The following is a 15,718-nucleotide window of genomic DNA, read 5'->3' as shown; positions in this document are numbered from 1 at the left end:
GCAGGCTCTTCGCCATTTGTGTCACATTTTCAACTCCCTGCCCGGCGCAAGGGAAGGCGCGCAAGTGGCCGTGGACCCAACGGCTGCTCCCGTTGGATGTTGGATTTGTTTTCCAAAACCGGCGACACAACGCGACACGCGAGTTTAGCTTTCGCGTGTTCGACAACAGACCCCTCGGAAACCCCGGCGGCGTCCGACTGCTTCCCTCCAAAAAGGCATGTTGTTTGGCTTTGCAATTATTCACCCCGCGTGTATGCAGCGGCCGGGACAGTTTGAAACAGCCGGTTTTTCGTCCGCGCGGCCTCCAACCACGGTGGGTTATCGATCCTATGCTGGCTAATGCTGCGCTATGTCTACGTTTCACAGCCTACTTATACCGCACCGCCAATCACGCCTCTCACTCGCACTCACCATCGTGCACCATCCATGTCCATCAACGACCTTTTTGTTTCCCCTGTTTCCCCCGCTGGGTTACCTTACCTTGACTGGCGTAACATTTTGTAAACATTAGCGAAAACACCGTCGCCATGCATACGATTAGATGCCGGCGTGCCGTGCAGCTTCGGAGCATCATCTCCTCGTTGCCGCTGTTGCTTGATGCTGTTGTTTCACGCTGCTGGCACTACTCCACGCAGATCGCTTGCCAGCACCGCACATCGAGTGTGCCAACCACTGTGCAACAACCCGTTCGCTCGGGACTTCGACCAACAAATTGTTAATCAACAATTCGATCAACAATGGCTGTTGGGGAGCATCGGTTCACTGTATTATCACTTCACGCTAATGTATTCACCACCTTTCTGCGACCGCATCCGCAGCATCGATTTCATTTCGTTGGCAAGCCACTATTCGCCGTAGGCTTTGGTGATGCTAAATGTGTCGTGAAATTAATGAAACATTGCACACAGCACGATACGCGCGATAAAATAATAATAGAAGCACTCTTTAATGGCACAAACACCACACCACCAATCGTACAATCGTGCACTACGTCCAACGTAGCTCCGCACTTCACGAGAGTCCAACAAAAACTGATCTGCTTGTTCTTTCGCTTCGGCTTCGGAAAAAAAACCTTTGTGGGAAAGAGAGGACACCTCGGGCGAAAAATGAAAGGAACCTGTGTGGGAAAGAGATAGCACTTAGGGCGAAAACGTAAAGCAATTTAGGTTGAAAAGAGGCAATTTGCAAATAACTTTTTTACTCCTCAACCGATTTTGACAAATGACCCCTTAAACGAAAGGTCTATGAAAGACACGTAACTTTTTCTTATGAAAGAGACTATATTTTGACCATCTTTTCCAATGTTTTCTATAAATTCCCTCCTAAAACAGAGAGAACAATTTTCTCTGTCGAAGAATGAACCGGATCACAAACCCATTTGCATTTTGTACACAAACACTTCCACATCCGTGTATGTACACGAACCGGGAAAAAACGGTTTGCCGGTTCAGGTCATTGAGCTAGAACATGCGGAACATTTCAAGGCTATTTTTACCGTTTCAAATGTAGAGTAAATTTCGCCTGAATTATGAGAGGGAATTCGCCTTTTCGCCGGAAAAATGAGGGTCGAAAATAAAACGTCATTCTTGGCCAAGGTTTCTAAGATGGCATATCATAGTACTAAGTATCTTGATAATGACATTGCTGCCAACCTGATGACGAGCTGTCAAATATGTCATTCTAGTAGCGATGGAATAGGAATACGGGAGTTAGTTCCTGGAAATATGTTTAAAAAAGAATGAATGTCAAAAGCAAAATATTATAGGTATTTTGGTTACTAAAAGCTGCTTTCTCGGGGAAAATTTGCTTCATTAAGTCAGGGTTTTTATTATTTAAAATTTTTCGAACTTGTTTGCTCATTTCACTATTTTTTTGGCAACATAATTGTAAGTTCCTTTTAACTCAATATGGGTTCGTAAGTCCATTGAAAGGATCGGTAAAAACCTACCAGGTCCCTCTCTGTGCTTGCATCACTATCGGCCCGCCATGCTTCTTTCTTTTCGATAAAGTGCGTTCGCGAAGACGTGTTGCGACTTCGGAGATAGTCTGCAAATAAAGGTGTTTATCGTGCCAAAATTACCCCGAAACATGCCATAAACTGATGCCAACAGCCTAACCTAACCATCAACTGCACCAATTTGTAAATTGGCTTGTGGATTTGTGAAAAAACGCTCATAAATCGTTTGTTGAAACGTTGACGGAACGTGGTGAGGTTATGCTCCAGTGTGTGTACGTCCCAGGTGCCGACGTACGAACCGGACGGACCAATAAGCGGATGTTCCATCAACGTGAACAACAGACGCCTCAGCATTAAATCACTGTGCTATTGTAAACAATGACTAATATTTCGTTTATCTATCGTTTTAGAGTCCCAAGATGACCACGGCAACCATTCGTACTCGTCGCTTCATGACCAACCGGCTGTTGGCCCGCAAGCAGATGGTCTGCGACGTCCTGCACCCCGGGCTTGCCTCGGTCCCCAAGAAGGAGATCCGTGACAAGGTTGCTGCGATGTACAAAACGACCCCCGATGTGGTGTTCGTGTTCGGTTTCCGCACCAACTTCGGTGGCGGCAAGTCGACCGGCTTCGCCCTAATCTACGACACCCTGGATTACGCCAAGAAGTTCGAACCCAAGCACCGCCTCGGTCGCCACGGACTGTACGAGAAGAAGAAGATGACTCGCAAGCAGCGCAAGGAACGCAAGAACCGTATGAAGAAGGTGCGCGGTACCAAGAAGGCCAAGGTTGGCCAGGCCGTCAAGAAGTAAGACGCTTACTCTTGATGCGGTGCTGCCGAAGGTGGTCGACGTCGGTCCGTGTTTTAAGTTTATATGTTTTCTCTTGCGCGGAAAAATGAGAAACATTCCGCAAAAGGAATGAGAATATAAGCAACAAACTACCATTTAAGGAGAAACCATACCCGGACAGTGTTTTGTGTTTGTTTATCAGGTGCAGTTTTTATTGTTGTGCAATCTTCGGTTTCTTTTTCACAATCTTTTTGCGTTTCTCGTTGACGCCGCCTGCTGAGGTGTTCGATTCGGTTTTCTTCTTTTCTACCAGCTCGTCCAGCTTGTTGGCGCTAATGAATTTTCTTTTCTTAAACTTTTTATCCGCTGCGGCCATCTGGAATCGGGGATCACTCGCTGCGGCTGCATTCTGTTGTTCCAGGTCCGTTCCTCGCCGGCGACGTTCTTCGTTTTCCTTTTTCAATCGCTCACGACGAGCCTGGTTACGTGCTTCTTTTTCCTCCAGCCACTTCGCTTCCATTTCGTCCGGATCAAGGCCCTGCCGCATCCAACCCATACGACGATAATTACTCTGTCGTTCATCAAAGTCCTTATTATCCAGGTTCATCTCTGCTTCTCGTCGCGCTACATTCACCTGCATGAAAATGCGCTGAACTAGTTTATCTGTAAATGGAAACATTTTTGAGTTGAAAGACGGTTAGAAGATCACCCAATGCTACACCCACCATCGACTGGATGTTCGGTAAGCTTCGTGTTGATGAGGCTCTCAATTTCTCCCAAAAACTCCAAATCCCTCGGAAAGCGGAAGATCGACAGCGCCAACCCAGACCGCCCGGCACGAGCAGTTCGTCCAACCCGGTGGATATATTCATTCGGCATCTTCGGTAGCCGATGGTTCAACACTAACTGGACGTCAGGAATATCAAGTCCACGACTAGCCACATCGGTCGCAATTAGTATTCGCACATGTTTCGATTTGAATCGACTCAGCGCGGCCACACGCTCCTTCTGTCGTAGGAACCCATGTAGGCACACATTTTCAAACCCAATCTTATCCAACGTCATCGACAGGACTTGGCAGTCTTTCTTGGAGTTTGTGAAAATCATAACGCTAGCATCTTCATGTTCCTCCCTGTATTCACGCAACGCTTCCACCAGCATCATGTCGCGATCGTAATCCGCACACAGGATATACCGTTGATCGAGCGTTTCCACCGTGGCCACTTCCGACTGTTCCGACCACTCGTACGCATCGTCCGCTATCGGGAGCACGCAGGACATCTTAAGAAAATCTTTCATCGTGGCGGAAAAGAACAGATTCTGTCGTTTCGCTGGCAGGAATTTGTTAATCACTTTTAAATCATCGTCGAAACTTCCACTAAGCACACGATCTGCTTCGTCCACTACCAGAAACTGCAGGGCAGCGAAAGAGTACGTATTACAACCCGACAGGTGGTCGGCCAACCGGCCCGGCATGGCTACGACGATGTGCGGGCGGGCTTGCAGTTTTTGGCTTTCGAGCAGCTGATCCGTTCCGCCGGTAACCACACAAACCCGCGCATTCATCGGCTTTCCGGCAACGATAAATTGTTCCGCTATCTGGTGCGCCAGCTCGTGCGTTGGCGTTAGTACGAGGGCAAAGTTTGCCGTAGGCTCTTCGCTTAATTTCTGCAGGATGGGCAAGGCGAAGGCAAACGTTTTACCCGATCCAGTTTTGGCTGCACCGATACAATCTTGCCCCTGCAGGATACGAGGTATGCATTCCACCTGAATTGGTGTCGGCCGGCGCAATCCTGAAAACAAATATAAGCGATCATATCCATCGAAGATTCTAGCAACTGTCGGCATGAACATGTACCTAGTTTCTCGGTTTGTCGTGTGATCCAGTATGTTAATCCTAAATCCGCAAACTTCTTATCCGTCCTCAAACTCATTTTGAGGTAAAATGCTTCAAATAACTCGAAAATACCTAGTTGAAACTATTACAATCAATCAACAAAAATGTTCAAACAACACGCGCGTGGTGATAAATGTTTTCTATCGCAGCACGCTGGCCAATTTTGACAGCTACGCAGGACCGTATATTTTTTAAATTGACGAACTTGTAAATCGTTGCTTTGAATTGAGTTTAATTTAAATAGCCTACAATGATGGTTGGCAATGAGCACACTTATTTATGTCAGCTTCTCATTCAGTTTATTGGTTTTATTACAAATTTGTCCTTTTTCTATTATTTTAATTCAAGATTACTATACAGCCATACTAGGGAATTAAATAACCTTGGCTGGAGAATGTAAATAAACATGCGTCACGCCACATCTTTGCGTGCTTTAGTTCTTCTTACTACGCATCAGCTGTTCTGCGGCGAAAGGCGGAGGAAAAACAACACCAGCAAGCGCGCACCAGAAAGAAAGTGGAAAATCGTTTTTCCGTCACATTTCACTTGTCAATGGCGTAGGAGCCCGTCCGAAGTAGCTAGATGTAGAAATGAAGTTGAAATATTGTTGAAGCGTTCGGGCTTTAACCTTCTCTGATACGGGTTCTGTTTTATTACGAGTAAGCGCGTAGTGTTTATGGTGTTTTGTGCTTCGATTTGTCGTATGGGACACAAACGTTCCACGGGGGTTTGAGTTCGTTTACATTTCCCCTCCCCTAACCGATAGTGCGTGATGCAGATGCATTTGCAAGTGAAAGTAGTGAGTGTGTGTTAACATTCCAAAGAAAGTTTGCTGCAGCCGGGCAGAAGAAAGAAGGCAGAACGGCGGCCGAATTTGCGACTGTTCACACTTAATGCGCTTAACCTTCCGTCCCTTCTCGAACACTCGTGGCGTAATGCTGGACTTTAGCTTTACGCTTTTCCTTTCTGTTCTGCTCGGCCTCGGGTTCATCTGGCTCGCCGGGCGCTTCTTTCTGAAGGAGGATGTCGTGTACATACCGGACAACTGCCGACGGCATGCGTGGAAATCGGTGAAGCTGCTGTCGCGGGCCTGCGTATGCTCCGTGTGCGATACGTCGATGTCCTCGAACGGGCACTTTTGTGAGAGCTGCGGCGTCTGTTCGGACAATGGATGCGTCCGGAAGGCGGACGAAAAGTTCCCCTGCAAACAGCTTCGCATTCGCACCCGGGCAGATGATGGGTCCACCAGTCGACACCTGTGGGTGAAGGGCAACCTTCCGCTCGGGGCGGAGTGTAGCGTGTGCGGCGAGGACATTGATCAAACGAGCGAGCTGGGATTGTTCGGACAACGGTGCGCCTGGTGCCAGCGGATGGCACACGATAAGTGCTTCAGTGAGGTGTCCACGACCCTGTGCGACTTTGGCCCATTTAAGGAGATGATCTTCCCACCCAAGTGTATCCTAGCGTCGCGGAGTAAGGTGGCACCGAAAGTGCACCTCACCGGCATCATTCCACCGGAGTGGAAAGCCAAATGGCGGCCGTTGATTGTCGTCGGTAGGGCTTCCGTGTATCCACAACGTAATCACAGTTTGTTTAATTCTCTTCTTTTTTCATTCATAGCTAACTCAAAATCCGGAAGCAGTGGTGCCGACCAGGTTGTTGCCTTAATGCGGGGCATTTTGCATCCCTTGCAAGTGTTCGAGCTGGGCCAGCATGGACCCCATGAAGCCCTCCAGTGGGCCATCCATGCCGCACCGACACGCTGCCGTATTTTAGTGGCTGGTGGTGATGGAACCGTCGGCTGGGTGTTGAATACGATCCTGCAGATGAAGGTGGAGCCGCACCCGGAGGTGGCCATCCTCCCCATGGGCACCGGAAACGATCTATCTCGCGTGCTTGGCTGGGGCGCCGAAGGTCCGGACGAGTTCGATCCGATCGACTACCTGACGCGCATTGCCAGCGCCGAAACGGTGCAACTCGATCGATGGCTGGCGGCCATTACAACCCACTCCTCGCTGGCACGCTTCCACATGCCCGGTTTCAAGCCGGGACGACATTTTTACGTGTACAATTATTTGAGCGTCGGCGTTGATGCCCTGGTGACGTTGAATTTCCACAAAGCAAGAGAAAGTTCCTTCTATCTGTACAGTAGTCGTTTTGTGAATAAGGTAAATTTCAAATACAGGAACGACTGGGGCAATAGATTCATTCGCTTATCATTTTCTTTTGTCATAGCTACTCTACCTGTGCTTCGGAACCCAGCAAGTGGTCCAACAGGATTGCGTGGAACTAGAGAAAAACCTTGAACTCTACCTCGATGGCGAACGAATCGAGTTACCTCAGCTGCAGTCCGTCGTTGTGTTGAACATTGATTCATGGGGTGCCGGTGTCAAACTGTGGGGTAAGCAAACATCTAAACATCTAGTAGGCACTATCAAATGAAAACGTGATCGAAACGGTTTCCTCTTCCATCCCACGTTTAGAAATGAGTAAAAACTCCCCGACGCATAGCATCATGAAGGAAATTCACAGTATTTCCGATGGCATTTTGGAAGTGTTTGGTGTGGTTTCATCATTTCATATCGCCCAGCTGCAGGTGGGCCTTAGCAAACCGGTCCGGTTGGGGCAGGCGAAAAGTGTACGGGTAAGTGGACGCACTCAACGTCGGAAGTAGTAAACTAGGTCAAAAATGTTCCATTCTTTCCTTTAGATCGTGCTAAAACGAACCCTCCCGATGCAAGCGGACGGGGAACCGTGGATGCAGTCGCCCTGTGATATCAACATTCAGCACTACGGCCAGGCGACGATGTTGAAAAATGTCAAAAAGTGAGCAATGAAAAGCCAGCCACTGCTCCGATGTGAGTCGAAAATGTTTGAGCAAAACGAGGTATCTGATATTTCACGTTCAAGTGAGATGTTCCCGCTATTCAACTGTGGACTGCATCACGTGTTCGGTTCCACGTTGGGGCTCGTCTTTGTTAGTATCACCGCAGCGAATTGCGGATTTGCCAAACAAAAGTCCTTACCTTCCTACTTATGCTTTTATGTGTCATTGAACATTTTCGGGTTGCAACCGATTTTACCGGGTTACTACTATTAGAACAAACGTTAAATGGCGTGTTTGCGAGTGTGTTGCATGAAAAATCTTTTGTTTCTATCGTGCATACCGATTGAAGTATATTTATAGCGTAAGCCACCAATCCACCTTAGGCGAAATAACTTAAACCACAGATGTAATCGATATAACCACTCTCTAGTACTGGTGTATTCTCACCGTTCAAGTGAATTTTTACCCACATACTCTATCGCTAATGTTGATCTCAAGAAGAACGTCACTTTTACACCGAATCATCAAGCAAACTGCAATCTCTCCCAATCTGTTAAAACTAATGTTACACTCGGTTCTAGATAGATGTATTTAAACTTTTTAAAATCAGCTTCCACAAAGAAGAATCAGTCAGCTTCAACAAACGAGAAGCGCGATTATTGCTGCCCTTTCTGTTCGGCGATGTTTAGATTATCTCCTGATAACACTCATCGTGTACATCGGAAGCGTTAAATCGTTGAATATTTTATTGGAAAAGAAAAACACCCACAGTAGAGAAAAAAGCAGGCATCGGATCCAACGTCTAGTACGGGTTGCGGTAAACGGAAAGGGACAAAATAAATGCGTACATTTTCTTCAAAATAGTTTGATTGTCCGAACAAACAATGCTACCAATCAAAACTAAGTACTGTACGCATGATAACTGCTCGAAGGAAAAAGAGGGAAGAACGTTGTATAAAAACATTATATAAAATTTATTAAACTTTCTACTTACAGTTATGTACTATAACATGGGAGAGGATCGATAAATAAATGCACCGTCAGCAGCACCATAAACCGTGCAAATTCGCAAATAAATTACAAAACATAATCCAACCGCGAGCATAAACGATTATAACGAAACAAATCAGGCCTCCCCGGGACTTTACGGTACGGAACGTGGCGCCAGGGAGTGAACAGGAGAAAATTAAACATAAACATAATCTGGAAAGCACCCAAACCAATTCGCCCGGCGCGGGACAAAACGAAGGGGGGAACGGTTTTTTGTGTGTGCAATGTTTTTAAGTCCTGCAGGCATTTGTAGAAACGATTGCAAAAGCATCAGTCATCCATATCGATGGTTAGAAGGGAATCTTCCGGGTAAACCTCCAGCAAGGCTCGGGCACCGTCGTTGAAGTTATAAGCAATACTGCCATCTATCACCAAACCTGAAAGAAATGTACGAGTAGAAGGTGTTTATTGGAACTTTCTTGAGATATAACCCTGCCGTATACGTACTGGCATCCACACAGCGCGATTTGACAAAGATTTCCTTCGCAAAGCCGCGCGATTCCAACCCCTTCGGGTTGGGCCACACCCCGACACAGATCTGTTCGCGAATCGAGTAGCACAGCCTGGGATCGTCCGGTGCGAACACTAAATCGTCGTTATACTCCTGCGACACGGACTCGGCATCGATGCTGTCCAGTGCCCCCGGTGCCGTACGCCTTTTGATGATCTCCATCAGATCCTTTACGTTGTTGGTCGACAGCCGGTTCATGCTGGTCAACCAAGAGGTCGAACCGGTGCCGGTACTGACGCACAGCCCGGAACTTTTCGTTTTCGTCACCAGCTCCGACTGATCGATGCGGAGATGCAGGTGGGACACTCGCGCCGACAGCATTTCACCGATAAAAACCTAAAAATGCAGAGTGCTTAAAATCGTGCGAGGTTTATGTGAATCCTTGATCATACCTCGTTTAGCGCAAGGTAGGGTAAAATTCGACTTTTCCCGTTCCGTGCCGTCGACATCACTTCCTTATGCTCGACGGGTTGCGAGTGAAACTCGTGCAGATCCATCGGCGAGGGTCGCACGTTCGTGTCCGTGCCGACGAGTGTCGTGCGGATTCGCGACCTATGCATCCACCGGAAATCGTTACCGATGATCTTTTCTATTGCTTCCCCAACGTGCTTCGAGTACTGCTTCGGCAGCATCAGGCGACCCTCGGATCGTCGAGGATCAGAATTAAAGCCTACCACGGGAGTCTTCTTGCCGTTCGAGAGAAAGAACGGACTGGCACGGCCGGCCGCCAGCAGGAACGTACCATCGCCCCCCACCGGCACGATCAGATCGGCCCACTGCAGTGCATCCTTGTGGATCGTTATCCGGTTGACCACCTTCACCTCGATGCCGTGCGCTCGGAACGATTGCACCACCTTCTCCTCGACGGTTTTGTGCAGCTGGTGGTAGTACTTGATCGCATCGTAGTCGGTGCCGCGATCGCGGATCATCTGCTCCAAGCTTTCGTCGCTCAGCCGCTCTTCACGGATTTTTTCGAACTCGAGACGTGTCAGCTTCGATACTACGAGCACGCGACGCAATTTTTCCCGCGGGTTCGTGCCGAAGTGGCGCAGTTTGGTAATATTTTGGAGCAGCACTGGTTTAAATCCTGCGACGGAATTGAGAAGAAAAATTGTTTTCGTAATCTACAAAAGCTTTTAGGCAGTGAGCCAAGTACAAGTTGGTGGGAAAAAATTAATTTCCGTAAATCTTAAATTTTATGTAAACGAGTTTTAGAAAAGAAAATACCTTAAAGTTGTACACGTGCCCATCTATACTCATTCAATCTGTTATTATTAGGTAGAATGTAATTAAATCTTAACATGTCAGTAGTTTGTAAGTTACCAGTCATACAAATCACCTGTTAATGTTAGTAGATAACAGTAACACTTCTCTGATAGGACGGCAAAAACGTAACGTACACGGAGGAAAATTGTGAATATGCAGATTTTCTGTACCTCTTATCTACCAGATAAACCTTGAGTTTGTCTATGTAGACCGAAGTTGCATTCACTATTACGAGCTATAAGTCTCATTAAACTAATCGCCTTTTTCATTGCAAACGTGGTGCATTTTATCTAGGATATTAGTTTCAGGAAATTGTAAGCGGAAGTGACCAGCGTGTTATGACCTCACATGTTTTGCTTAAATACTTTACACGATAAGCGTGAATCAAACATGTGATGCGATGTGTTTATTATTATTCTTCAAACAATAAAAACATGTACTATCTCCACATCGGCAAGAAGACACGCGGCGTCATAACATGACGCAGAGGTTGTGCCTACGAGTTGGTCCTGTATTTTTTTTATTTTTTTTTTTTTTGCAACGTTCCGTTCATCCATGCGGGGGGGAGGACCTTGAAATGTCTCGGCTCGGTGAACTTTTTTTCCCCAACAATTTGGCGGTAAATATCTTCTGGATGACGACGTCAATGGATTGGAAGCTGAACCCAATCTGGGCTGTCCGATTTTTACGTGCGAGCATATGGGGTGTGTTTGCTGATAATGGTCACGCAATTGGAAGTAATCGAAATGATAAGATTGTCTCTTCTTTTTGATTCCGCGACGACTGGCGTCTATTGGACGTTTTGGTGGCGGAGAATTTTACTCTCCCTTCATCGCAAACAGCGCAAATTACCAGCGAAGCATGAGTTTTCGACAAATAACACACATGGAGAGATCGATCAAGATCGATTGCGCATTCTCCGGGGCTCCATGTGTTAATTGTGCGTAGATTAATAAGAGTAGGAGTAAAGCCACGAAGTAACCCATGGTTTGAAAGCAAGATCAAGCAAGGTTGGGTGAGTCTTAAAAAATGGTGTGATATTGAGAGCGCGATTAAAATTACGTTTGCCAATCCGGTTTGTGCATGTGCATCGACGTATCGCTTCTGTAAACACTGTTTTTAGCGAGGTCATTATGCGAACATTACTGCACCGTAGAAAAACCGGTTCCGACGCGGTTCCACACCGTGTTTTGCACATTTACGTTCGCTTCTCACCTGAAACATTGCGGATGAGTTGATTTAGTTGAAACATTTGGCAAGAAACCGTCCGTTTCGTTGTTGATAATCACAGAGCAGATGTGTCTGGTGCTAATCCACCTCGACGTTGACGATGGGTCCGGAAATTCCTGTATTGCCGTTTGATAACGTGGCGCTGGCACTCCCTCGACGCTGTATCCAAGGCACTTCTTATTTTTCCAAATGGTTCACGATCGGTTCGTAGTAGCTAAAAACCGTGCAGTTGGAATCGTTCACATTTCCAACGGATTTCTTGAAAGCGATGTTTAAAAAACGCTGGAAAAATTGGCTCACTTTACTGACCACGGATATATTCGGTCTTTCCGTACTCGGCGACTGTCCGCTTGCACACGCGTCTCGTTACTGATAAGGATATTCGACGTCCACGAACAGTTGCCTCTTGTTTGCCGAATGGCTTCCCCACCGCTGTACACTGACGCGATAAGAACCTCAGGGGTGCAGGTTTCACTCCCTTTCCTTGCCGACTAGCTCACGCTGTGCTCATCATGTGGTTATCGTCTTTACTTCAAGGCGATTTTGGGCCCCGTATGGTTCTGGCTGGAAAGTTACCAAAGATGCTTTGCTCCAAGATTTCCACAGCATGTACCTCGCCCACGATGTTGAATTTCCGTAAACACACTTCGAACCGTCGTTTCGACTACCCTCTTTAGGAACGCTATCGATAAAACACGGATATATTTGTAAAAACAATTGAATGTAAGATTTTTGCACACTCCATTGATAGGAGGTAAATATTTATAGACCGATACCGGCTCGGGATTAGTGTTGGCAGAATCGGGACTCGGAAGATTCGAAGATTCGATCCCTAGAGGGATTCTAAAGATTCGAATCCCATTTGACGGATTCTAAAGATTCGAATCCCTTTTGACGGATTCTAAAGATTCGAATCCCTTTTGACGGATTCTAAAGATTTGATTTGTTTGGGACTCGAATCTGTTTTGATTTGTTTGGGATTCGAATCTGATTTGATTTGTTTAGGACTCGAATCTGTTTTGATTTGTTTGGGACTCGATTTGATTCGATTCTGACTTGATCCTAAACTGTTAAAACTGTGTCCTAAAACCTGACTCCTAAACTGTCCTAAACAAATCGAACGCTGGGTAGAATGTCCAATGGACATAGATTGAGTTTTTTGCGCGATTTGCAAGTTAGGCTCTAGAAAAATTCCTAGAACCTATTTTTTACAAAGAAATACAGTAGAATGTCCATTATCCGAGTGTCTTGGACCGACTGTTTCTTGGATTGGGATTCGGATTTGGGGATTTGGTTTACCCACCACTAGCATAAAGCTGCAGCGCGCCAACAAGCTTCAAAAACTTGGTCGCAGCTTGAAATAATAACTGAAATAGCCAAATTGCTAATAACTTTTTAGTGCCTAGGTCAATTTCAGCAACAGACACCTCAAATGAAAGGTCTTTTCAAGGCAAACAACTTGATTCAACAAATATTCTACCTCGATTCTTATTTAATGAAATAAACATTTGAATGGGATTTAGATACAGATACCTTCAAGGTATTTTCTGCTGAAATAACAAATTTGTAAATAATTTTTGATTCTTTCCACCGATTTGTACATGTAACCCCATAAATGAAAAGGATGAACAATCGGAACATTAGGCTGATGTACATTTTTTCCATACTTACAGGCCTGGCAGCAATGGCAGTTAACATCTAAAGAACGATGACATGCGGCAGCCTCCGGCGAGCATTTTCGGGCCCATAGATTCATCAAATAGATGATATGAAAGATCATCTAGGCGACCATGTAAGTAAAAACAATGTATTGAAGAACAGTGCAATTAGAACAGTGAGCTAATCCTTAATTACTTCTGTATCATACTTACCGGCCTGGCAGCGATGGCAGTTGAAAAACACAGTACGACTATGAGGAGCGTGTATGTAGGAAGGACTTCGCGGGTAGCATGCGGCAGTAACTGGTAAACTTTTAGGGGCAAGAGGATCCATCTATTTTGGGTAGAATTCAATCATGAACATGGTGATAGGATAGTTTGTTTTTTCCCGGTACCCGGACTAGTTAGCAAACACGTTGGTGCGATTGTTGCGTGTATTCTACGACAGCTAGTTTGATTTTTTTTTTGTTAAAGCCAAGAAAAATGCATATTATGCACTCCGTGGGCACCCAAAGAGGCGGGCGGTTCCTAAGAACAGACTCGAAGGTGTCATAAGAGCATCCCTCACTACTCCCTAAAAAACTCGGCAAAAAGCTGTTTCTTACACCACCAACCTCGCATGTTACCTGTCCTAACTAAGATATTAGCCACGCAACAGCTACTGTTGATTCCGTTCAAAGATAGTGGTCTTACTAGATCCTGACATCCCTGGCGAAATATACCCTAATCAAAATTTGGTGTGGCCTGTCGCTAAGCATGAAAAGGTGGTGGTGGTACATTTTTACTATCTCCGTATGCTCCGTACCTGACCAAGGAAAAAATAGGTGGCATACCAAAATTGACTATGTAAAACTCTTTGAAGTAACTAAAAGAGCTCGAAAATGCTCGAACCTCCTAACTAACCTAACCCTAACGAAATACATAGTACGCTATCCCTGCCTAAGTAGCCATAATTACGCATCTCCTACACTTCATCTAGTGCCGCATCCCTGACTAGCTCTGCCCTATCAGTTGTTTGATTCGAACGTCTCCTAACTAACCTAACCCTAACGAAATACATAGTACACTATCCCTGCCTAAGTAGCCATACTTACGCATCTCCTACACTTCATCTAGTGCCGCATCCCTGACTAGCTCTGCCCTATCATTTCCCTAATTAAGGGAATAATGACGCACTGGCGTTGCCTGGCTGGCTGACTGGCAGGTTGGTTAGCTGGTACTTCAGACGTCCCTACGATGTCATCTTATGTTGTGTCTTCTGGATGGGCTGTAATGGATACTGAGTTAATACAATTTTAAAATATAGTATAGGATTGCACGAGGAAGGAGTAACAACCGTGTTTCAGCCGTGGGACGCTTCGAAGATGGGCTCAACTATAAACATTTCATAGTGTTGTTTGGGGCATTAAATATTAGCATTAAATTGCAGACATAAAGAAGCCATATACTCAAAGGATACATCAACAGGTCATCTAACAGACAGCCACGGCTGTAGCCACGAATTCTACTGAACGTGCCAGGACTGAATATCTCAATATGTTTTTTGCAAGAAAAGACACTCCTACAGAAATATTGGCACCTGATTAAAGGAAGAAAGACACCAGAGCAGCGAATGTTCATCAACAAGCCTTCAACAAGTGATGGAAGTCAAGACACCAGATACCGCAGATTGCAAATCATAAAATGGCAATGGAATATTAGTTATAGGAATTAGAGCTTGAAGTTACTGTTACTTTATACTGAACTTATTGAACAGAAACTACGTTGGATTGAAAATGTTTTACGAATAATTCTCTAACTCTTTCGCCTCGTTGTAGGCGCTTATCTTCGGTGATAATGGGGATGAGCGCATCATCGGGAAAATTAACGTCTTCTGCATAGAGTTGAAATATTATGGATAAATTCTGTTAACCGGTCTGCGCGGAAATTGCATTTACCGGCCGCAATTTAAAAGTTATGTAAAACAACACAAGTTGTTACAATGGGAACTTTTTTTTCTGCTGTTTAATTTTTGTCGCTCATTTTTATAATTCGGAATCGGTTGGTGATTTGGCCGAACGTACGCTCCACCACTTGCCGCGCCCGAGAAAGCCTCTTGTTAAACATACGCCGATCTGGTGTGTCCTCAACAAATGGGACCAGCATTTGTTCTGATCCTTGGAATGCTTTGTCTCCAACAAGAACATACTTAGAAATTCCCTCTGGTCCTGGCACGTCGGGTGGCATTCGTTTCACAGCAGTTTCCAAACTACTGGATCGATAGACCCGACCGTCCGCCATCCGACCTGGAGCACCGACATTTGAAAACTGAACTTCACAGTCTGCATTCACTAATGCCAGCCAAACAATACTACGAAAATTTTTATAATTCTCCGGCATCTTCTTTTCTCCTTTCCGGGCAGCCACTGGTACGTGTATTCCATCGATTGCTCCCACACAGCATGGAAAGTCCCACTTTTCTTCAAACTTCGGTGCAATTGTGTCCCATTCATGTTGGGTATGTGGAAACTGAAAAATGTGTACCTTAATAA

General features: G+C 45.7%; 5 protein-coding genes across 5 annotated transcripts in view; 2 read left to right on the top strand and 3 right to left on the bottom strand.

Moving 5' to 3' along the window:
- LOC131263842 (neogenin) overlaps positions 1-788 on the bottom strand; it is a 106,983-nt gene extending 106,195 nt beyond the window's left edge. The window contains exon 1 of the mRNA XM_058266107.1: positions 481-788. Within this exon, the coding sequence (XP_058122090.1) occupies positions 481-574 (94 nt within the window). The 5' untranslated portion in view covers positions 575-788. The remainder of the gene's footprint in view (positions 1-480) is intronic.
- A 1,153-nt stretch (positions 789-1,941) lies between these two features.
- LOC131263887 (small ribosomal subunit protein eS24) lies at positions 1,942-2,920 on the top strand. The gene is made up of 2 exons (XM_058266166.1): positions 1,942-2,058; positions 2,368-2,920. Exon 2 carries the CDS (start codon positions 2,377-2,379, stop codon positions 2,767-2,769), a length of 393 nt encoding a protein of 130 aa, XP_058122149.1. The 5' UTR covers positions 1,942-2,058; positions 2,368-2,376; the 3' UTR covers positions 2,770-2,920.
- Positions 2,921-2,943: 23 nt separating this feature from the next.
- Positions 2,944-4,745, bottom strand: LOC131263859 (probable ATP-dependent RNA helicase Dbp45A). The gene is made up of 3 exons (XM_058266134.1): positions 4,607-4,745; positions 3,474-4,541; positions 2,944-3,411 (listed from the first exon to the last, which is right to left on the bottom strand). The coding sequence occupies exons 1-3, from the start codon at positions 4,680-4,682 to the stop codon at positions 2,960-2,962; spliced, it is 1,596 nt and encodes a 531-aa protein (XP_058122117.1). The 5' UTR covers positions 4,683-4,745; the 3' UTR covers positions 2,944-2,959.
- A 399-nt stretch (positions 4,746-5,144) lies between these two features.
- Positions 5,145-8,429, top strand: LOC131263856 (diacylglycerol kinase epsilon). Its single transcript, XM_058266132.1, has 5 exons — positions 5,145-6,199; positions 6,266-6,813; positions 6,881-7,046; positions 7,129-7,289; positions 7,356-8,429. Exons 1-5 carry the CDS (start codon positions 5,539-5,541, stop codon positions 7,473-7,475), a joined length of 1,656 nt encoding a protein of 551 aa, XP_058122115.1. The 5' UTR covers positions 5,145-5,538; the 3' UTR covers positions 7,476-8,429.
- A 4-nt stretch (positions 8,430-8,433) lies between these two features.
- Positions 8,434-12,204, bottom strand: LOC131263862 (NAD kinase 2, mitochondrial). Its single transcript, XM_058266138.1, has 4 exons — positions 11,515-12,204; positions 9,426-10,120; positions 8,970-9,369; positions 8,434-8,899 (listed from the first exon to the last, which is right to left on the bottom strand). The coding sequence occupies exons 1-4, from the start codon at positions 11,549-11,551 to the stop codon at positions 8,793-8,795; spliced, it is 1,239 nt and encodes a 412-aa protein (XP_058122121.1). The 5' UTR covers positions 11,552-12,204; the 3' UTR covers positions 8,434-8,792.
- Between the last annotated feature and the right edge of the window lie 3,514 nt (positions 12,205-15,718).

The sequence above is a fragment of the Anopheles coustani genome, chromosome 2 (assembly GCF_943734705.1).
Source record: "Anopheles coustani chromosome 2, idAnoCousDA_361_x.2, whole genome shotgun sequence".
NCBI lineage: Eukaryota > Metazoa > Arthropoda > Insecta > Diptera > Culicidae > Anopheles > Anopheles coustani.
Note: the sequence above shows the minus strand (reverse complement) of the source record. Positions and strands in the feature narration are given on the sequence as shown.